The 22,702-nt window shown below is 49.4% G+C and overlaps 1 protein-coding gene across 9 annotated transcripts in view; it reads right to left on the reverse strand.

The window, feature by feature from the left end:
* Positions 1 to 22,702, reverse strand: part of BCORL1 (BCL6 corepressor like 1) — a 77,401-nt gene that overhangs the window by 18,420 nt on the left and 36,279 nt on the right. For 7 of the 9 annotated variants that reach the window (XM_031660666.1, XM_031660668.1, XM_031660665.1 and 4 more), the window contains 7 exons: positions 18,649 to 18,814; positions 16,815 to 16,895; positions 14,417 to 14,806; positions 10,942 to 11,168; positions 5,194 to 5,415; positions 2,322 to 2,488; positions 562 to 707 (listed from right to left, as the gene is read on the reverse strand). In XM_031660666.1, coding sequence (XP_031516526.1) covers positions 562 to 707; positions 2,322 to 2,488; positions 5,194 to 5,415; positions 10,942 to 11,168; positions 14,417 to 14,806; positions 16,815 to 16,895; positions 18,649 to 18,814 — 1,399 coding nt within the window. The remainder of the gene's footprint in view (positions 1 to 561; positions 708 to 2,321; positions 2,489 to 5,193; positions 5,416 to 10,941; positions 11,169 to 14,416; positions 14,807 to 16,814; positions 16,896 to 18,648; positions 18,815 to 22,702) is intronic. The other 2 variants (XM_031660669.1, XM_031660671.1) reach the window with 2 other exon arrangements.

Genomic DNA, 22,702 nt, shown 5'->3' on the forward strand with positions numbered 1-22,702 from the left:
TTTCCAGAAGGGGCAGGTGAGGGAGGAAAAGAAAGGAATGGAAGAAAGGGGGACCCTGGGATGCAGAGGGAACACCACAGTTCCCACAGGCAAGGGCTGTAAAGAATGAAGCTTCGGGAAGCATCCCAGGGGTTCTACTTTGATCACAAGCAAGAAATTGCAAACACATAAGCAAAATGCTAAGTATCACTTCGTTGCAACTGACATCCCATTCAAAGCACAGGTCAACACATTCTGTCCCCCAGCTAGGTCTGCTAGTGGGGCTGCTGCCCTCACACAGAGGCCCACCCTAGATCCCTATCTACAAAATAGTTCCCTGTGGGCTCCCAGGGCCCTGAAGAGGATGCACACACTTGCAGTAAGGGGATAAGAGGAAGTGGCCTTTGGACTTTTTCAAGCAAACTGAGATTCTTGAGATCTTTGAAGGAAAGCAGGTGAAGAGTGCAGATGGCCCTCATGGGAGCTGTTCAAGGTGGAAGGAGATGAAGAGGATGTCCTCACAAGTTCAGGAATCAGAGGCTGGCCCCAAGGACAACAGTGTCAAGTCTGGACCACACTTACCACTGAGAAAGCGCTTCATGGTGTCGCTGCTGGCCAGCTTCATGGCTGTCTGACCCGAGTAGGTAGCCAGTGTGGGATCGGCCCCATAGGACAGTAGGAGCCAGATGGTCTCCAGGTTGTCGTTGACCACCGCGTCATGAACTGGCCTATGGAGGTGATACAGGATGAGGATAACAGGGCCCAAGTGGGAACTGGGGTGTCTAGACTTAAGGCTACCGCACCAGGGGAAAACACTGAGCTGACCCCAGGTAACCTTGGTGTAATATGGTTTAAGACTTAGGACACGGGAACCACCTGTAGCCTTGCCACTCTCCACTACCATCTCCCCAACTCCTCCTCTCTCTGCACCCCCTTTTCCTCCCTGCCATTACTCTCTCTCTGGCGTTCCCCCGACATCTTGGGACAGTTCCCATGGCACAGTGGAGCTCTATTGGTAGTTGTGGAGTTCACTAGAGAATGGGTCCTTGACCTACAATAGAGTTCAGGCAGCTGCAGGGAGCCGGGCGCGGTGGCTCACGCCTGTCATCCCAGCACTTCGGGAGGCCAAAGCGGGGTGGATCACTTGAGGTCAAGAGTTTGAGACCAGCCTGGCCAAAATGGTGAAACCCCATTTCTATTAAAAATACAAAAATTAGCCAGGCGCCAATGCAAGGGCACCCATAGTCCCAGCTACTTGGAAGGCTGAGGCAGGAGAATCCCTGAACCGGGAGGCAGAGGCTGCAGTGAGCCAAGATTGTGCCACTGCATACCAGCCGGGTAACAGAGCCGGTGACTCCTCTATCTCAAAAAAAAAAAAAGGGGGTGGGGGGCAGCTGTAGAGGGATACGAACTGCAGGCCCTGGGTGACTCCCTGAGAGCAGAGAGGAGCAGAATGGTTCCACACGCCAGGCAGAATCCAAGTGGAGCCCCCTCCTGCATCTGCAGCTCCTGTCTCTAAGTTGCCCAGGAAGTAGGCTCTCTGGTAGAACAGAGGAGAATGGGTACAATTTCTCCAAGACACAGCAGGTATATTTTTCTTACAGTGTCTAGAGATCAAATTTTAAAAATCAAATCTAGATATTACCCTCAGGTCAACCTCCCAGTTCCTATTCTGTCTGAGACAGGTCCCCCACCAGGATGAGTTGAGGGAAGGCCGAGTGGTCTTCCTGGTGACAGCTGCACATGATGTGATGATCCCTAGACAACCGCAGCCTCCCCTTAGTAACTGATGTGGTCTGGCCATCTGGGAACTAACTCATTGGCTCCTGCCCTAAACTGGTTCCCTCTCGAGCCTATAGAAGTCTTTCCAAAACTCCTCCTGTCAAGGCCTCTCTGCAACTCGCAGTCTGGTGTGCTACGAAGGTTCAGGTTGAGGCAAGGTCTTTATTTTTTTACTTTTTATTTTTTATTTTTTTTGAGACGGAGTCTCACTCTGTCACCTAGGCTGGAGTGCAATGGTGTGGTCTCGGCTCACTGTAACCTCCGCCTCCTGGGTTCAAGCAATTCTCCTGCCTCAGCCTCCTGCCCAGCCTGTAGCTGGGACTACAGGCGCGTGCCACCACACCCAACTAATTTTTGTATTTTTAGTAAAGATGGGATTTCACTATGTTGGCCAGGCTGGTCTTGAACTGCAGACCTCATGATCCGCCCGCCTTGGCCTCCCAAAGTGCTGGGATAACAGGCGTGAGCCACCATGCCCTGCCAGCAGCAGGCAAGGTCTTTTGAGAGAGAGGCTGAGCTGGGAGTGAGGGCAGGACTCGGGGGAGATGTAGCCCTCTTGCCTCGTGCCGTCCTGAGCGCTGCAGTTCACATTGGCCCCGTGCTCCAGCAGGATGTTCAAGATGTCGGTCCAACCCCGGGAACAAGCCTCATGCAGGGCTGTGTAGCCAGCATTGTCACGGTGATTCACGTCCTCACTGTCTTTCTGGAGGCAGTAGAGAACAACATCCTGTGGGGACAGGGACAACTCCATGAGCAAAGAGAGGGCTAATTCTTGAACTTATAGAACCCTGAGACTCAAAGCTCCCCAAATATCTGAGGAGTCTCAGAGCCTGCTCTTTATAGCAGGGACACACCTCAAAATCTTTCATTAACAACATCAGTCCTGAGCCGCTACTGCCAGCACCCCAGCTCTGGGCTGTTTCCTTGGCAGCAGAGAGACTTCTTTTTTTTTTTTTTCCGAGACAGAGTCTCACTCTGTTGCCCAGGTTGGAGTGCAGTGGTGCGATCTCTGCTCACTGCAGACTCTGCCTCCTGGGTTCGAGTGATTCTCCTGCCTCAGCCTCCCAAGTAGCTGGGACTACAGGCGCACACCACCATGCCTGGCTAATTTTTGTATTTTTAATAGAGACGGGGTTTTACTATGTTGGCCAGGCTGGTCTTGAGCTCCTGACCTCAGGTGATCCGCCCACCTTGGCCTCCCAAAGTGCTAGGATTACAGGCGTGGGCCACCGTGCCTGGCCTGGAAAGACATTTTTTTATGGCCAAGGACACTCATCTGGGTGGTGGTATTTGAGGTGAGGTCCTCAGAGAGGCTGACCTGCCCACCCAGAGCTCAAGCACTCAGATCTCGACTCCCTGAGCCTGGCAAGCCAGCCCCAGACCAGGGAAATGAGATGTGGTGGACAGCACAGTTTCTGGTGGCAATTCAAGAATAAGGAAGACAATTGTTTTAAGGACTATCCCTGGATGCGGGTCTCGGCAGGACCAGTGTTCAAGCCAGGACAGTCAGTTCTAGCCCTCCCCTCAAATCAGGGTAATCCAACAGGCCAGGTGCAGTGGCTCATGCCTGTAATCCCAGCACTTTGGGAGGCCGAGGCGGGCAGATCACCTGAGGTCAGGAGTTTGAGACCAGCCTAGCTAACATGGCGAAACCCCCTCTCTACTAAAAATACAAAAATTAGCCTGGTGTGATGGCAGGTGCCTGTAATCCCAACTACTCAGGAGGCTGAGGCAGGAGAATCCCTTGAACCCAGGAGGTGGAGGTTGCAGTGAGCCGAGATCGCGCCATTGCACACCAGCCTAGGCGACAGAGCAAGACTCCATCTCAGAAAAAAAAAAAAAAAAAAGGATAATCCAATACTGCCATTCATCCACACTTTAATGACTGCCTTCCTTGGGTTGAGACGATGAAAGGACTACAGGTGGGACCCCAGGGACTTGCAGCACCCTAGCTAGCATGGGCTGAAGCTGGGTGAACGAGGTGAGGAGGGGAGAGGCTGGCAGCATTAATGGCTGCCTGGCTTTCCAAACAACGGCCCCACAGCTACACCACTGCCAGTCCTCTCTGGGGCACTGGGGAGATGGGCCACTCCACCTTTCTGCCTGACAGCTCACAGGCTAGCTGGCTAGAGTGACTGTGTGTGCAGCCTGTGTCGGGGGTGCTGCTGCCTGTATATAGAAACTGTCAAGCTCCTTTACCTGGGAGAAAGCATAAGGCTTCCCACCCTCCTCACCAGTGCAGATGTTTGCCTTTTCCCCAAGGCCTAAGAGGGCTCCTTCCACCCTCCCTGACAGGCTGCCTTAGTGCTCCAGCCCTGTCCCATTGGCCCCTCCGATGGTTTCCTGTTTGCTGGTTTTGCCCAGGGTACAAGACAATTAAATTAACCTTGACGGCAAGGATTGGTCTTCATTTTTGTTTTAGGTCTCCCTTGGCAGCTATCCAGGCACCCACACTAGGTGCTTATGAAAGATGGGCTGCTTGCCAGTGAGACACTGTCACGTCAGCTCCCCAGGGCTGACCAGTCTGGCTGGGAGTGTGGCTGGTGTGAAACAAGTCAGGTATAGGGATGGAAAGCCTTAAAACCAAAGGCACACTCTGTAACTAACCCAGCAACTCCACTGCTAGGAGCAAACCCTGAGGAAATAATCCATATGGTAGGTAAAGATACACACTCAACAAAAAGTGGGGAACAATGGAAACGTCCAAGGTGTAACTGAATTATGGTGAATGAGTCAGTCTTCCACCTACCCCAGCACTTGGGAATCAAAAGACCTTGGTTTGAATTCAGACTCATATACGTAGTAGTTGAGTGATCTTGGACATATCATTGAACACTGCAAAGCCTTGATTTTCTCACCTATAAAATGGGGATAATAAATCTACTCCCTCGGCTTACTGTGAAGATTAAATAATATAAAGTAATCAGGCTCTTAACATGACAAAAGAAGTGCTCAATAAATGCCAGCTTCCTTTCTTGCCTTTTTTCTAATCTATAGGGAAGTAGTATAAGGTGGGGTTAGCTCAGCCTCGCCCCTCAAACATGATCCTGGCCCCTCTGAGAGGCAGAAATGAGGGGAAGCTGGAGGAGGAGATGAAGAGTGAGCAATAAATCACCCCTTGTTCCTTTCTGAGTTGGGAAACCACCATACAGAGAAATTCAAGACAACATGGATATCCAAAAATTGCGTTCCTGGTCTAGGAATATACTGCATGATACCATTTCAATTGCATTTATCCCAAATTGACATTCAAACAAGTTTGCATTCTCACACACTGAGATCCGAGTGATGAGGGGCAAGGCAGTCCCAGGGCAATCTGGGGTGTAGAAGGAGGCCAGCCTGGGTTCAAGCACCAGAAGAGCCCATGGAGAAAAGCTTCTTCATAGATGCTCAGACCAACGGCGCCCTGTGGTCGGTGGAGAATTCCCTTACCTTATAGCCAAGACGTGCCGCCCTCTGCAGGAGGGTCTCACCAGCATTTTTGTTCACTATGAGCCGACGTGCCTCTGGGGGGATCTGCCGGGCTGTAGGTGACTCCGAGGCCTCCTCTGAGCTGGCACTTCGGGACTTAGAGGGTGTACATGGTTCTGTGGGTTTCACTGGGGTGGGAGATTTGGGAGATCGTGTCTTCTGCTGGCTCCAGCGACCTTTGCCCTGGAAAGCAGAGATGCAGTCCTAGGTCAGGTCAGGCCAGGCAGCTTATCCATCCACCAGGGTCATCACTGCCTTCAGCGGCCAAGGCCATCTCACCTTATCTGTGTCCATGCTGTACTTTGCTTACACTACCCCAAATGGCCGAGACTACTGTCAGGTTTGAGGCCAGAGGCTGGGCCAGGCGCTAACCATGTGAAATCTCTCCAGGATCAACACAGGTTCCCGTGAGTTTCTAGCCGGTGGGGAGATATGAAGAGGCTCAAATGCTCAACCCCATAAACCAAGGAATGCCACGGGAATTGTAAATCAGAGATTGAGGGGATATCCCAGCTTCTCTCAAGACTCTGCATGCCTTCTTTACCTGCCTCAATCACCATTTATTGAGGCTTTTACAAGTCCTGTCTGTAAATAGGCAGAAGCAAACTCTGAGAGTGAAGAGAAATGAGACAGCTATCTTTTTTTTGAGACCGAGTCTCACTTTGTCACTGAGGCTGGAGTGCAGTGGTGTGATCTCTGTTCACTGCAACCTCTGCCTCCCAGGTTCAAGGGATTCTCCTCCCTGAGCCTCCTGAGTAGCTGGGATTACAGGCATCTGCCACCACGCCCAGCTAATTTTTGCATTTTTAGTAGAGACGGGGTTTCGCCATATTGGCCAGGCTGGTCTCGAACTCCTGACTGCAAGTGATCCGCCTGCCTTGGCCTCCCAAAGTGCTGGGATTACAGGCATGAGCCACCATGCCAGGCCAGCTATCTTTGACTAGTCACAGCTGCTAAAGCTTCACACTTGTAGCAAAAAACCTTCCTTCCACATCCAGCCCTCACAGAATGTTCCCATCTTCCATCACACTGTGTCCCCATATCATACTCAGACCCCCCTGGGGTGGCAGAAAGATCTAACGCAGACCTGTGTTTGAACCTTGTCTCTGCCATCCCCTAGCTACAAGATCTGGGGCAAGGCCCTCCCTCTCCGAGCCCCATTTTCTTCCTTGCAGGGTCTCTGAGATAATGAACAGGGAACAGGGTAGGTGCTCACAAAACACTAGGAGAGGCTGGGAGTGGTGGCTCATGCCTGTAATCCCAGCAGTTTGGGAGGCTAAGGCAGGCAGATCAGTTGAGGGCAGGAGTTCAAGACCAGCCTGGTCAACACAGTGAAACTCAGTCTCTACTAAAAATACAAAAAATGAGCTGGGTGTGGTGGTGCACGCCTGTAGTCCCAGCTACTCGGGAGGCTGAAGCATGAGAATCGCTTCAGCCCGGGAGGGAGAGGTTGCAGTAAGCCAAGACTGCAGCACTGCACTCCAGCCTGGGTGACGGAGTAAGACTCTGTTTCAAAAAAAAGAAAGAAAAGAAAAGAAAGAAAAAAATGCCAGGCATGGTGGCTCACACCTGTAATCCCAGCAATTTGGGAGGTTGAAGCGGTTGGATAACCTGATGTCAGGAGTTCGAGTCTAGCCTGGCCAACATGGTGAAACCCCATCTCTACTAAAAGTACAAAAAATTAGTCGGGAGTGGTGGCAGGTACCTGTAATCCCAGCTATTCCGGAGACTAAGGCAGGAGAATTACTTGAACCTGGGAGGCGGAGGTTGCAGTGAGCCCAGATAGAGCCATTGCATTCCAGCCTGGGCAACAAGAGCGAAACTCCACCTCAAAAAATAATAATTAATAAATAAATAAAAGAGATTCTCAACCTGGAGTTGATGCTATAATTGGATGAAGCTTTGGGGGGCAGTGGGAGAGGTGGCATACTTTGCATGTGGGAGAGACAGGAATCACTGGGGAAGGCCAGAGGGTAGACTGTGGGAGTCAGCCTCTAAGATGGCCCCAATGATCCCCTGATCTTCATGCTCTTATGTACCCTCCTCCTACAGTAAGTAGGGCTGACCCGTGTAACCAACAGGAGACTGCAGAAATGACAGTAGGTGCCTTCTGAGGCTAGGGTCTAAAAGACACTGTGGTTTCTGCCTTGCTGTCTTTTGGATCACTCGCTGTGGGGAAAGCCAGCTGCCGTGTCCTGGGGACCCTTGAGCAGCCCGTTGGAGAGATCCATGGGGCAGGGAGAGGAGGCCTCCTGCCAACAACCAGCATCAATATGCCAGCCATTCGAGCAAGCTACCCCAGCAGTAGATCCTCCAGTCATGCCCTCAGAGGAATACTGCCCTGGCTGACACCTGACTGCAACCTCATGAGAGACCCCAAGCCAGGTCTAGCTAAGCCCCTGAATTCCTGACCCCAAGAAACTGTGTGAGATAACATATGCTTATTGTTGTGTAAAGCTGCTAAGTTGTGAGTCATTTGTTATACCCCAATAGATAACTAGTATTTCTGACTTATCCAAATCCCTCAGAACATCAAGGTCTCACTTCAATCCTCTGTCTTCTACCACATTCCACAACACTCTAGGCCCTCTTCCTCTGCGTAGCCAGAATACCAAGTCTGAACCACGTAATCTGATGCCTCACTTTCTTCTTTCCATCCAGTTTCATGCATAAGTCTCACCTCTCCTGCTAGATTTTAAGCTCCTTGGGGACAGGGTTCATATTGTCATCATTTTTCTGTTCCTTACAGCACTTAACTCAGGGCTGGACACATTATTATTATTATTTATTTATTTTTTGAGACAGAGTCTCGCTCTGTCACCCAGGCTGGAGTGTAATGGCACGATCTCGGCTCACTGCCTTCAAGCAATTCTCCTGCCTCAGCCTCCCAAGTAGCTGGGACTAAAGGCACCCACCACCACGCCCGGTTAATTTTTGTACTTTTAGTAGAGACAAGGTTTCACCATGTTGCCCAAGCTGCTCTCAAACTCCTGATCTCAAGTGATCCACCTGCTTCAGCCTCCCAAAGTGCTGGGATTACAGGCGTGAGCCACCATACCTGGCCACATTATTACAACAAATATTTGTTGACCTGTTTCAAGCCAGCTGTATACAGAGCCCTGGACGGCCAGAACAGTTGCCTAAAAAGATATTGAGTCAGGGAAGGAGCAGTAGAGAAGAGAAGATGAGGGCTCAGGGCATTTGTTTCCTCTGGTTAATCCCAAGACAGCGAGAAGCCATGATCAGTCCCCATCCTGAAAGGGCAGAGAGGTACAAGCCTTAGCAGGAAGGCACTAGCTATGAGGGTACAATGCTGCTTTATCTCCAGGAGGATAGAGTGTACAATGGCAGGACTGGAGGATGCTGGGTAAAGTACCAGGGTTTCGCTAAGCCAAGCCAGGAACCAAAGGGTGACTCTCCTTTCTGGGGGCCAAAGCTGCCAGAAAGCAGCAGCGAGGCAAGTTGCCTGGGAGGGGGAGGAGCAAGAACAAGTGGGGGGACCCCTCCCCCCCTCCTTACCCCTGGCTCTGAGCCCCTGTGGGAAGAAGCCCTTGGCCAATGCCCTGCTTTTAGTGTTGCAGGAGCGTTCCCCGCCCTCCCCCACCCTTGCTTCCTGCTACAAAGCCCCATGCCATGGGGGCAACCGGAGCAGGTGGTGGTGGCTGGGAGAGAAAGGAAGGTGGGAGGGAGAAAGGAAGGTCATGGGGAGGGGCAAAAACCTCTCCAGGAGAACACTGCAGCAGACACACTGCCAGGCAGAATAACCAGACAGAAGCATGTGAGTGTGCTGCTGAATCTTGGGCGCTGGTTACCTTTGTGTGGGCTGGGGCCATCCATCTGAGTGTCTGGGGAGGAACGGGGGAAGGGGAGGGGAAGCAGGAGCCTGTGACGCCCACCTTTTCCCAGTGCTGCTTGTGGTGGCGGCATTTTCTGTCCAACTGCCCCCCTCCCCCAGTGTCTCCCGGATACAAACAGAAGCCACCCATTCAGAGCCTGAGAGACATATGGAACGAGCCAGGGCTCCAGAGGCAGACAGGCCTATTTCACATCCCAACTGCATCACTCAGGAAACCCAGTAACCTCACACCAGTCCCTTAACCTCCTTGAGCCTCAGTTTCCTCACTACAAAATGAGTATAATAAAGGTGCCTACCTCCCAAGTGCCACTGTGGGAATTAAGAGCGATAATGTGAATGAACTGCTTGGCACAGACCAGAGTTCCCTGCTCTTTCCCTGGGCCCCTGTCCTCCCACTCTGGGGGGTCAAGGGAATGAACGTTGCTACCCTGCCATGCCATGCTTCTATTCCCTCATTCTTGCTTCCGCCCGAAGCACAATGATGCACAGCAACCCTCGGAGAGTACTTTATGGTTATCAAAGCCTGTCACAGACATTGCTTCCTTTGTTCCCCCAAGCACCCTTGTGAGACAGAAAGGGCAAGAAGCAGCAGCTCCATTCTTCAAGATGAGGAAATAAGCTTGAGTCTTGTCTGAGCTGGAAAGAGGTTCTGGGAGGGGGAAGGGGAAAGGAGGGGAGACGAGCACCTGGGGCTCCCACCTCTTGCCAGTGCCATTCGGGGATCCCAGTAAGAATCATGACCACCAAAGCGCTAGGCGTGATGGCTCACGCCTGTAATTCCAGCACTTTGGGAGGCCAAGTCAGGTGGATCACTCGAGCTCAGGAGTTCGAGATCAGCCTGGCCAACATGGTGATTTTTTGCATTTTTGTACTAAAAATACAAAAAATAGCTGGGCGTGGTGGCGGGCGTCTGTAATCCCAGCTACTCACAAGGCTGAGGCACGAGAATCGCTTGAACCCGGGAGGCGGAGGTTGCAGTGAGCCGAGATCATGCCACTGCACTCCAACCTGGGCGACAGCGCATGACTCTCTCTCAAAAAAGAGTGAGAGAGAGAAAAAAAAAAGAAGAATCACGACCACCAAAACAAGCTGAAGATGGGCTTTTGTTTTTGGCTGTCAATGACAAATACATATTATGAGTATACATTTGAACCTGGACCCTCACTTCTCTCAAATGTAAAGTTCACCCAGGTTGAGGACTGATTTTTTCTAAGGTTACAACATGCAACCTAACACCAATGGCATGAACATCAGACCCAAAAGAGATGTTGATTTGGGATGAGGGTTTTAGGAATGCTTGCCTGGCCATTGATTGGTAACTGCCCACTTACTGCCTCCTATGCTTCCCTGAGAAGCTAACGAACTGGGGAGCAGGGGAAGGGAGAAGTAGCTAGAATCTGGGCCCCAGTGGAATTCCTTCAGCCTCACCCTCAATCAACCTTTGTCTGGACCTTACAATCCTTCCTCCTACAAGTTGTTTTCTACCTTGATTGACTCAGAATGTCTCATGATTGGTTTCCAGTAAGTTAAACCCAGACAAAAGCTTCTTGATTGGATGTTAACAAGCTACTCAGGCTAACATCCTGCCATATTCTTTAATTCTTCCTTAACTCAAAGAAGATCTAAAGATTGTAGAGGAAAAGTCATCATGGGCCAGAACTTATAGTTAACTATAACTTTAGTTCCCATTCTTCAAATCCACCCCCAACCCTTCGAGAACTAGTTTGAGAATGCCTTACTAAATATGGGTTAATTTGATCCTCCCCATATCCCCCCATCCCTCCCTCCCTCCTGCCTCCTCTGCCCACCTCCCACACACACACCTTATACAATACCCCTTGATGGCTACACACCTTTACCTCTTCTGAGACGGTTGCCATGTGCTTGGTCTTGCACTTTCGTTTTCCTGATGGCTTTTCTGAATTTTCAAGGCAGGCTGGCTCCTCCAGGTTATTTGGGAGGAAACCATTTGGTGAATCCGAGATCCCCTGGGCTTTGTTGGGCAAGAGAAGGTTCCTGTTCCTGAGGCGGTGCTCCAAACTTTGGGAGGAGGAAGTCTTCTGCTTACGGGCCTTTAAATCTGAAGGCAAGAAACAGGAAAAGAACGGACGTCAAAGAAATGGAACACAGAAAAGCAATGCCTTCCTCTAAGATGAATCAGAGGACTTTGGGGATTAGAACTGCAGTGCAAAGTTGTATAACTATCAGCTATCGATATCCAGTGCAGTGCTGACTATTCCACTAAATGCCTCTTGAATGAACATACCATACCTCAACATCAAAGTCCCTCCTCTACAAGCAGGAGACAGCTCCCAGCCCTGCCAGCAGGGGGCGGCCCATCTGGCTAGCCCTAAGATGAGGGTAATTTTAACAGGATTTTACCCAGAGCAAATCAGAATTTCTTTTCACTTTTTTCCCCATTCCCTTTGTCTCTTTCTCCAGTCCCATATGAAAGCAAATCTGGCGGTCCTGCTGACATTAAGTATCAAGTACATGGGGAACAGGGAGGAAAAGGTAGAAGGCTGCCTTCATGGCCTCAGCTCTACTCACCTGACTGTCCCATTTGTCACTCTCCGAGGACACAAAAATCAAAGCTACAGGAACTCCCTGAAACTAGAAGGTACCATGAGCCTACTTAGCTGGCAGTCAAGGGCAGAAACCTGCTGCCCTTTCTGGGTGAAAATCAAGTCACTGGTGTCACTAGAACACACCAGCAACATCTCTAATTTAGCCACAGCTTGCTGAACAAAGCACATTCTAATTTCAAAAAGGCCTGTCGGGAACTCCATTATCAAGAGCTTCATCCCACAGGGTCCGTCCTAACCCTGTGTGTAGGGGCGACTGATTGTGTGTTTAGCCTCGTCTCTCAAGATTAGTGCTGCTTGGCTTGGCCGTCAATTGTGTGATTGGCTGGGCTCAAGTCCTAATTGCTCTGAGCCTCAGTTGCCATATCTGTAAAATGGGGAGAATATAATCTACATCACAAGAGTGGTATGAGAATGAAATAAGGTAATACATGCAAAATCCCTTTCAAAAAGTGTTATAACAAGTAAGGCATCATTATTCTGTTATTTAAGCACAAGCTCTTGAGGTGGACCCGTGCCCGTGTGTTTTCCTCCCCACGAAATGAACACCATGCCTAGCAATTAGTGAAATGAAGGGACTGAGATTGAAGAGTTCTCAACTCGCCTCCCCCAACCCTGACATGGGCTCTCACATGTGACATTGCCAAAGGCAGATCCAGATGTGGGAGCCATCATTCCAGCATGAGGAGTTGGCTGCAGCTTATGCACAGTTCCTGGAAGGCCAGCTGTCATGCCACCCCTTTCTCCCAACTAGCCTCAGCCCACTAGTGGGGCCCCATAGCCTGTCCAGGAATTGCAGTACTACACGGTCTCTAATAGCACTTCTAATCAGAATGTTCTAAACTCGGGCTTTTGATGCAACACATTTGGGCTGAGACAAAAGAGGAAGGAACAGAACCATGCCTTGTGAGGACTCCAGGAAACATGAAGAAGTCGTATTACAGTGTTCAATGCTACAGGCAAAGAAACAGCCCACCTTGTTTATCCAGGGCAGGGCAGGCTCGGGTGTTTATTCAATTACAGAGAAGTGAAGGCTTTATAAGTAGCCTACAAAGGACCAGACAGCGGAGGTGGCAGGTGTGTGAGTGGAAGTGGCTCTGCCTACCTGCTCCGCGGGTCAAGATGGGACATAACCAAAACCAGGATGAAAAGAAAGTCAGGAGGCTCAGACAGAAGTGTAACCTGCCTCATTTTGGCCTTTGCCAAATTCCTGCACGAAGATGCCATCATCAGATCTGGAGGAAAGTGACCAGACCACGTGCCAAATCCAGCTGCCTCAATGCAAAACCCTTAGACACATCCATGGAGGAAGAATGACCTACGTTCCAACAACTGAAGCTCCCCCCAAATCAAGTAGGATGCCTTGATTGGTGGTGTTCTCTGCATTACTGGAGGTGTGTTCATGAAAAGGCTGGCTGGCTACCTGTCAAGAATGCTGTGGAGATCTCTATCTCTGCATTGGGTGGCAAACTGGACCAGGCAACCTTGAAGGTCCTTCTGGTTCCAAGCGCCAATACGTTCCACAGGAAGCTTCCATGCTAGGAAACCAGGTGCCATTAGAGAAGATTAGGTGATACACAAAAGCTCCTCTTCATCCTAACACAAGTGGCTGAGGCCAACAGCTTGACAACTTATTCCTGATCAATCTATTATTGCTCTAGCAGAAGAAAGAGAAAATTGTTCCCACTCTGTCACATAGTTGATGAAAATTAGCTCAATTACTCTCTTGAACGTAGAGATGGGTATCATATATATCTCCACTTAAACAGAGCCGGAAATGAGGTTAAGCCGTCTTTGCATTATAGCAAACCTGGAATCTACTACCCACTCAATATGAGGTTATTCAGTTTTAGCTAAAAAGGAGACAGCGGATGTTTACTGGCAGCTCAGGATGAATACATTATAGGAGGCAATCAATTGCTGCTTCCAGGGTAGAGGTCAGAGAACAAGAGTGAGAGACAGAGGTGTTCTTATAAAACCCAGAGATGTGCTTTTTGCTTATTTAGAAATCCACTATAGGAATGGGCCTGAACAGTACTCAGTGGAACATACTGATACTAGCGTCTTGTGACAGTCTGTGCCTCCAGGATGGTATATCACAGCATTTGATGTGATCAGAGAAAGCCTGGTTTTCTCTTTGGGCTGCCTGCCTTCTTAACTCAGGTCCAACAAAAATGATGCCACTTTGGGTCACCTCAAAGCTTCACTCCGTTTCTGAATAATCACTGTGGCTTTAACGGATAAAGCAATGCTGTGCCCGTTTCTACTTGAAGTTCTTCTGTTGGTTTGAAGAACCCACTGTACTTCTTTTTAGCTTACAGGCTGCAAGTATCCCAGGAAAGGCAGCCGATGCCCTCTGTCTTCTTGAACCCAAGATTCTAGGAGAGAGAACCCGTCCTCCCAAAAGACTCGACTCCCTCAAGCCAACCAGAGAACTCCCTGGTATCCAGTTGTCCCATGCCAAGGATGTCACCGCGGCCTTGCCCACAGGTTCAGACTTCTATAAGAAACTGGAGGGCTTGGGCCTTCATGTCCTCTGCTCACCTGCAGGCCAATCCGAACTCATTCAGTGTCAACCCAAAGCCAAAGGCTGGGAGCTGGAGTTGAGTGACCCCCTCTGGCAGCTGGAGATCATAGCACCGGGTTTCTCTGGGTCCCGAAGCCTTTGGCTGGCGTAGAGATGCCCGAGGGTTCCCAGAAGCCAAACAGGCTGCGGCGACAGCAGAGCCCTGGCCAGCCTTACCTGCTCTCCCTTTCCGCCGCTGCTCATCTTCTTGCTCCGTCAGGTACTCCCCAGTCTGATATTTTCGGCTCTTCTGCCGTCTTCGTTTCTTCCTCTTCAGCAGGCCCTCCTCCTCCTCTTCCTCCTCCTCCTCATTGGTGTCCCACATTTGCCGGGCAGCCTCTGTCCTCCAGGGCATTTCTCGGGCTCGCCACAGGTGCCTTCGACCCTGGCTCAGCAGAGACTTGTCCTGGGCATGGTGGCTGCGATACTGGGTGTCCCGTTGGGTCTTTCTCACCTTTCGACGCTTAGCTGGGGTGGGGGTTACCTCTTCTTCTTCTTCTGTGGGGAAGACTTCCTGGCTTCCCATGTCACTGTCTGCCATGCCAGCAAAGGAGCTACAGATGCTTCCTGTGGACGGGATGTACAGAGGATGGTCAGGTACTTCTTCAAAGGACAAAGCATGGTGTCGAAGTGAATGCCCTGGACTAGGAGTTTGAAGGTCTGGGTTCAAGTTCAGGCTCTGCCAGTAATAAGCTGTACCCTTCGGGAAAGTTCCTTCAGTGCAGTGTCCTCATCTATAAAATGGGGATACTGTTCTCCCCTTACTGACCTCACAGGGCTGTTTTGAGGCTCAAATAAGATCTTTCACGCATATGTGCTTTACAGAATCCAATATACCAGACAACATCAAGTATTAAAAACATACACCCTTACTCATCCACGTTACAGTGTTACCTGAATTCACACCCAAAACGCTTGCTTAGCTCTTATAAGGTGCCAAGTATTTTGTGAAGGGCAGGAGAGGGCCACGGGTCCCTGGGAAATCAGGGGCTAGGAGACGGCAATTGGGGTCTCAGACAGGGCAAGGGAGGACATACTCCTTTTGTGGCACTGCCAATCTTGGGGACAGAGCCACCCAGGCCAAGCAGAATCATCACAAGAGAAAAGTCTCAAGAAAAGCAAAGCAAGAAGGAGTCCCTTTCCTGTGATCTGTGAGAGTCTGGTTGGGTCACGCCCAAATGCACCCAGGCACGCCCACTTCCCTTAAATTGACCCCACCTCCTCCTGACTTGCCAAGAGTTCAGGGGTGGAGCTTCCTCCCAGGCGCCTCCCTCCACCGGGTTGTAGCTGTTCCTCACTGCTGGGCAAGCGCTTCCCCCTCCTCCCCCACCACCCCAGGATGGATGATACCTTTCCTGCCTTCCTCAGCCACCTTGCCAAGAGGACATTTTCTCTGTCCACTCTTTCCTTCAACTCTGCTAACAACAAAAGTACATCCTAAATTGGCCTGGTTTCACACTACAGGAGATTTGACACCTTCCTCCTCGGAAGCAGCTGTGAGATACCACCATCTTTCTCCCAAGGCCCAGCTATTAACTCAACAGTCCCCAGACCCAAGCAAGGTCAGCAGAAGAAAGAAATGGTTCGAGGCAAATAGAGTAAGTAGCCCTTGACCAAAGCTTCAAGTTAGTCAGACTGCTGAAAGACAGCAAATAACAGCATACTTTCCGTTATATAGGCCAGGCAAAACAAAGTGCTCTGGTTAATCTAATATTCTGGTTAATACAGAATCATCATAGAGATCACAAAGGAATCACCAATTTCCAAAGAATCAAATACGGTACAATGTGTTTAACACTAAAATGGAACTGGCTGTAATGTAGTCGCTCTTTGATAATTCAGAGGACACTTCAGGATTTTGCAAGGCCTCCAGGCCATCATTATAAGCCCCAATTACCACCTCACTTGCCATGTGCTAAGGTGCTAGTTAATAGAATGTCAGATAACTGAGTTTACACTATACCTTGCTTCCCCATTCTATCCAATTCGCATGGAAATTGGGTGAATGGGGCAACCATCTCCAGCCCTGGATACCAGTGTGGAGGCTAGCAGAAGGTAGTGGTGGCTAGAAAGGGCTAGCTTCTTTTAGTCCCTGGAGGTTGACCAATACAAATTCAGGGAGCCAAATGTGATTCTGCCAGCCCTGACGATTCAATGACTTTTCCAATTTTGAGGATGCCTGTCACACAGGGCAATAAGACCAAGGTCAAAAGTTAAAAGTCTGTGCCTGAGATTGGCCCCAGTAATGACAAGGTGCCAAAGCTTGGAGTTGAACAGGCTTTCCTGAGTGGCACAGGCCTTACCTCTTTCCACCATCAGCTCCCAACAAGAGATGCCAAATCCCTGCTCTGAAAAGTTGAACAAATAGTCCTCAAACAGTGGGCAATATTTGAGGACTCTTTGTCCCCTGCCCCCACCCAGGGCTCTCTTATCTCTGCAAGGAGCTGGGCATTGTGGCACAGCGAATCAAATTCCCAACTCGACACCTGGGCCCATGGTAAAACTGCTCAACCAGATTTCGATCTCTCTTTTCATAGAGGATGCCTAGAGGGGCCACCACCTTAGTCTCACTCACCAGACTGACTGCGCGTGCGGGTGCTCAGAACCACAGGAATAAAGTCACGGAAACTGCTCTTTGCTTTCTTTTCCAAGGAACCTGGAGTGATGTGTGGTTTGGGGACAGAAGGCAGCAATGTTACAATCAAAGCCTAAAGACCAGAAAGCCCACCTATAAGGCTCAGGGCGGGGAGACTGAGAAAGAGTTTGTGTTTACCCTGTGGTTACTCTGGGTTACATTTATTTGGTCCCCTTACATGACCATCACATATGTGTCTCTCGTAGACAATGCATGGTTCCAGGTGGTTTTTAAAAACTGGGAGTTTGGTCACTTTTGCTGATATCAGAAAAGGCAGTGCACAGTATCAACTGGATGGTGTGCCAGAAAGTAGGAAAGTAGGAGGCCCCACTGCCCTTAGGACTCTGAGGTTGCTGCACCTCAACAAAGTTCTGCTGGGCATGGTGGCTCATGCCTGTAATCCCAGCACTTTGGGAGGCCGAGATGGGTGGATCACCTGAGGTCAGGAGATTGAGACCAGTATGACCAACATGGTGAAACCCTGCCTCTACTAAAAATACAAAAATTCGCCGGGCATGGTGGTGCTCACCTACATGTAGTCCCAGATACTCGGGAGGCTGAGGAAGGAGAATCACTTGAACCCGGGATGCAGAGTTTGCAGTGAGCTGAGGTTTCGCCACTGCACTCCAGCCTGGGTGACAGAGTGAGACTCCATCTCAACCCCCCAGAATATAAGAAAAAAAAAAGTTCTACCTGAGCTGGAGCAGGTCACAGAGGAGGGCAACCTCAGTGAATCTTGGAGGATTGAGTGAGGCGGGAAGATGGGAACAAGGAGCCAGTGAACAGAGAAAAACGGCTAAGAACAGATCAGGCCGGACGCGGTGGCTGACGCCTGTAATCCCAACACTTTGGGAGGCTGAGGCAGGGAGATAGCTTGAGCCCAGGAGTTCAAGACCAGCCTGGGAAACATGGTGAAACCCCATCTCTTCAAAAACTACAAACATCAGCCAGATGTTTGTGAGTAGCTAGTACATGCCTGTGGTCCCAGCTACTCAGGAGGCTGAGGTCGGAGGATCACTTGAACTCAGGAGGTTGAGGCTGCAGTGAGCCGAGATTGTGCCACTGAACTCCCTCTAGCCTGGGAAACAAAGCGAGACTCTGTCTCAAAACAAAAAATCAAAACAAAACCAAAAAAATAGACCAGAAGAGGCAGGTCATAGTCATGTCAGATGGGCAAGACCATGCACCTGGACTCCTATGCTCAGGAATGCTGGGGATTCTCTCCCTGATAAGGGTGCCCAGAAACTATTAGTGGCAAAACGGACAGGTTAGGGACACATACCAGCCCCTTCATCCCAAACATTCTGTGTGTCCCTAAGTGACAATAAACGTTTAAGATTTCTCTAAACTCTCCTAGCTAACTAGCTAACTACTGGTTTTTATCTTTTCAGAATGGCAGTTTTCCAGTATACCCAAAGACAGCATAATGAACCCCCATTCTGTGGTTTTTGTCTAAATTCTCCTTAAACTTGTTTCTTTGAGCCTAGACCCATCGCGGGGAAATGGGTCGGCTACTGTGTTGTGGGCCTGGTGTTTGTGTCTGAAAACCACTTCCTTCAGCCTTATTCTAGCGCCCAGGGGGAGCAGAAGGGGCCCCTGATCCTTGCTCGCTCACCTTAGACTTCAGAGGGGTCAATCATATCTTCTTTCCACACTGAAGAAGTCTCACTTTTCCAGAGTGAAGGAGTCAGCGCCTGAGCCCCTCTGCCCTCACCACCGTGCCCCGGGGATCCCTCTGCAGGCCAGCCCAGAGGGCCAGGGCCTCAGGGCCTACCTTCCTCGTGGCCGTCGGCTCGTTTTCCTGGAGACTGGGACTCCGGCTTTGTCGGCTTCCGGTGCTTGTGCTTTCCCCTGACTCCATTGTGCTCTTTTCCTGAATCTGAAGCCCCCCTGGGGCTTTTCTTGGTGGATTCCTGGGGGTCACTGGGCAGCTTCCGGCACTGTGGAGAGGTAGAGGGTCAGGTCTGAGATCAGTTTCGCTTCTTAAGAAAGCTCTCCCAGGATTGAGCTGGGTGTCCTGTTTCTGACCTGGAGGCATGAGCTGCCCAGAGTGGGGGACCAGGGGCAAGGGGCCGTGCGCTGCCTTCCACAGTGGGCGACAGGGGTTCTTTTGGACTGAGTCCAGGGCCCCAGCTAATCCCCGTAGGCGTCCACACCCCATCACTTTAAAGAGGTCTACAGAGTCTGCGTTCATAAGCCAGTGAATAAACACCCAAAGTCATTTTAAAAGGTGCAAAGTCAGGCCCCATACTCTCTGTACCCAAACACCAATGGAGAGACCGGCATTAAACAAAATGCCTCTTCTGCAAGTTGGGAGACTACATTGTTCAAATAACTTCACTGTGAATGGTATTGCACCAACAACTGAAAATAATTCTCAGTACAGGCCAACTCAAGAAAAATTGTCTCTTTTCACGTGTAAATTAATACCAGAAAATAGATTCAACTAAGGCAAGAAGAAAAACATGACACCGGAGCAATTCAAATATCCTCATATTTATAAAACCCAGTGAAAAGGCCCAGGCATTATTCATAATGCCACTTTATACTCTGCAGCACTTTCAGCTTGTCCAAATGCTCTCATCTCTATTATTGGATTTTATCCTCCCCACAACCCTGGGAGGAGAAGCTAATATTATCCCCACTGAACAGATAAGAAAACGGAGGCTCTAAGACAAAGGGTTGAATGACTTGTCCAGGGTAACACACAACCCCATGTGTCCACTGGCTCAGGGACTGCCACTTACCAGGCCAACCTGCAAGTTAGCACATTTGTGTTTGCAGTGAGAAAGACCCAGGACTGGGACTGGGACCTGGGGCTCCTGGCCCCCAGCCCAGGCCTCTGGGCATCAGCTCTTACTACCTATCTTCCCCGAATCACTTCCTTGGCTGCTTCAGCTCAGCTTCTCCCACGCCCACTGCCTGGCACATCTAAGAGGCACAATGGCTGTGCTCATACACTGCAAGGACACTCTCAGCCTAACAGTCACGTATTCTCATGAGCTTTGAGGTCTCTCTGTGCCACTAAACAAGAAATAGGGCAATGTAGGGATTTCCAGTATTCTAGTATGCAGGGAGTGCAGAATAAGCAAAATGTTGGAACAATAAAAGCAGGTCCGAGGAGGAAAGGAAGGGTTAAACTTGCTTGAGTTGTTTTTTCCCCAAGCTGACCCATGCCTCGCCTGCTAGAAGGTTATCGTGGTGTACCTCCAGCTAAGGGGATGGCACATACCTTACTGATGGAACATCTTCGGGGGCTGGGGCCTCCTAATTCTCTAGGGACAGGGAATCACTGCTACCCATCAAATTCCAGGACTCCTCCTATCCCATGAACTCCTCCTGCTTCTTATTTTCAGCAGAGGCCTGAACTAAAAATTCAAGTTCAGTTTCCCCCTTGGCTCGCTGCCAGTTCCTACAAACCAAAGTGTTAGGAAGAGGAAAGCACTGGTTGCAAAGAGGAAGATGGGGAACTGCTGCTTAAAAACTGACCTTCAAGTATGGCTGGAGAAAAACTATTTTAAGTCAGGGGGAATAAAGTCAAATGCACATACATTTGAACATGTCCTGTTTATTTCTGAATATCATTCTTAGCTGGCTCTTTCAAATACAGGTCATTAACTTTTACTTCCTAAGACAAAAACAAGTAAAACAGAACATCTAGCAGGGTGCGGTGGCTCAAGCCTGTAATCCCAGCACCTCGGGAAGCTGAGGCGAGCAGATCACCTGAGGTCAGGAATAAAAATATTTCGCACACTCCAACTTATGCATGAAGTTGGAAGGATGGGGAGACTGTGTGAGACGAATGTTCTGGTTAACAGAGTTTTGAAATATTTTCCAAAGAATTTTCCAAGGAATGAGAAGACAATAAAATACATCCAACACCAAATGAAGCAGAACTTTCTCTCTGCTGGTGATGCAGAAGGCCCTTTAGGATCCCGAGAGGACTTGGGCAGGTGGTATTGGCAACAGGAGACTATTTTCATTCTTGGCCAAGCCCTGAAAGGGGCTGTTTCAAACAAACCCCTGATCTTAGTTTGCTGATCAACAGTTTCCTTCTCAGGAAGGTGGCATGTAAAAAAGAATGAAGTGATTTGCACTTCCAAAAAATAGACATTTACTAAATCCTTACAGGCAGTTGTGAAGAGCTGCTTCCAGGCCCCTGATCTTGTAATTTTATTCTCTGCCCTCTGCATTTGACAGTGGGCCCACTGAACTGTTCATCTAATATAGGATGGAGCAGTGCCCACCTGTCACTGAGTCATCTGTAAGACATAAGCTTCATGAGAGGCGGGACCACATGTATTTTGTTTGTAATGCTAACAATAACAGCAACCACTATTGCTAACTGAACACCTACTATGTGCCAGGTACTACTCTACACACTTATGTATATCGCATTCTTTAATCGTTTTTAAAATGACAGCTTTACTGAGATATAATTTATTGAGACATACCATGCAATTCACTTAAGTGTAAAATTCAGTTGTTTTTAGTATAGTCATAGAGCTATGTAACCATCCCTACTTATCTAGCTCCAGAACTTTTTCATCACCCTGAATGGAAACCCAGTACCCATTAAACAGTCACTCCCCAAATCTTCCATCCTCCCCAGCCCTAGGCAACCACTAGTCTACTTTCTGTCTCCATGGATTTGCCTATTATGGACATTTTATATCATCATCTCATTTAATCTTCACAACAACTCTATGAGTAGGTACTATTATTGTCTTGTGTATAGATTAAGACACTGAAGGCCATAGAGATTAAATAGCTTGACTAATAGCACATAGCTAGGAAGAGGTGGGGCCAAAATTCAAACCCAGGCTCTGTGTCTGGCTCCAGGGAGCATACTCCTCATCAATCTACGATACCACCCTCCTGAAGATGTATTCCCATTGCCTGGGAAGGACTGGCATACAGTAGCCATGCAACAAAAACTTGCAAAACATTCAGTGAAACAGTTCCATGGGCGGAGAGTAGAAGACAGTCAGGTGCAGTGGCTCACACCTGTAATCCCAGCACTTTGGGAGGCTGAAGCAGGAGGATCACTTCAGCCCAGGAGTTCGAGACTAGCTTGGCTAACATAGTGAGACCTCGTCTCTACAAAAAATAATTAGCCAGGTATAGTGGTACACACCTGTGGTCCCAGCTACTTGGGAGGCTGAAGTGGGAGACTGCTTAAGCCCAGAAGGTGAAGGCTGCGATGAGCTGTCATCGAGCCACTGCACTCCAGCCTGGGTGACAGAGCAAGAGCCTGACTCAAAAAAAAAAAAAAAAAAGAAAAGAAAAGAAAGAGAGTAGAAGATAATATGGTATAGCTGGCTGAAGAAGAACATGGACTTTGGAACCAGAGACCAGAGTCTGAGTTCTAGTTCTGCCATTTAGTAGCTGTGTAACTGGGTAGTGTATCCTCTCTGAGCCTCTGTTTCATTTATTTTCTCACCTGTAGATTAGTGTAGCATTCACCTCATAGGGTTACTGTAAGGATTAGATAACATATGTAGAAACACAACTCTAACGACATGAATTATTATTCTTATTACCACCGAGTGCAGATGGCAGTTAGCTGCCAAATGTTATATGCTCTACTGCGTCATGACCCACGTTCCTACTTCATGTGTCTCTGACATACCAGGGTGGTTGTGAGGTTTGTGAGTTAAAAGCCACCCAAACACCTATCTCAGGGGTTCTTAACCTGGAGTCCCTGGGTGGGCTTTGGGCGATGGGGCAGAGGTCAGGTCCATGAACCCCCTGAAATTACTGGCAAAATTTTGAGGTCACGTTTCTGGGGACAAGTTCCATAGCTCTCATTAGCTTTTCGAAATGGT

The sequence above is a fragment of the Papio anubis genome, chromosome X, assembly GCF_008728515.1.
Source record: "Papio anubis isolate 15944 chromosome X, Panubis1.0, whole genome shotgun sequence".
Taxonomy (NCBI): domain Eukaryota; kingdom Metazoa; phylum Chordata; class Mammalia; order Primates; family Cercopithecidae; genus Papio; species Papio anubis.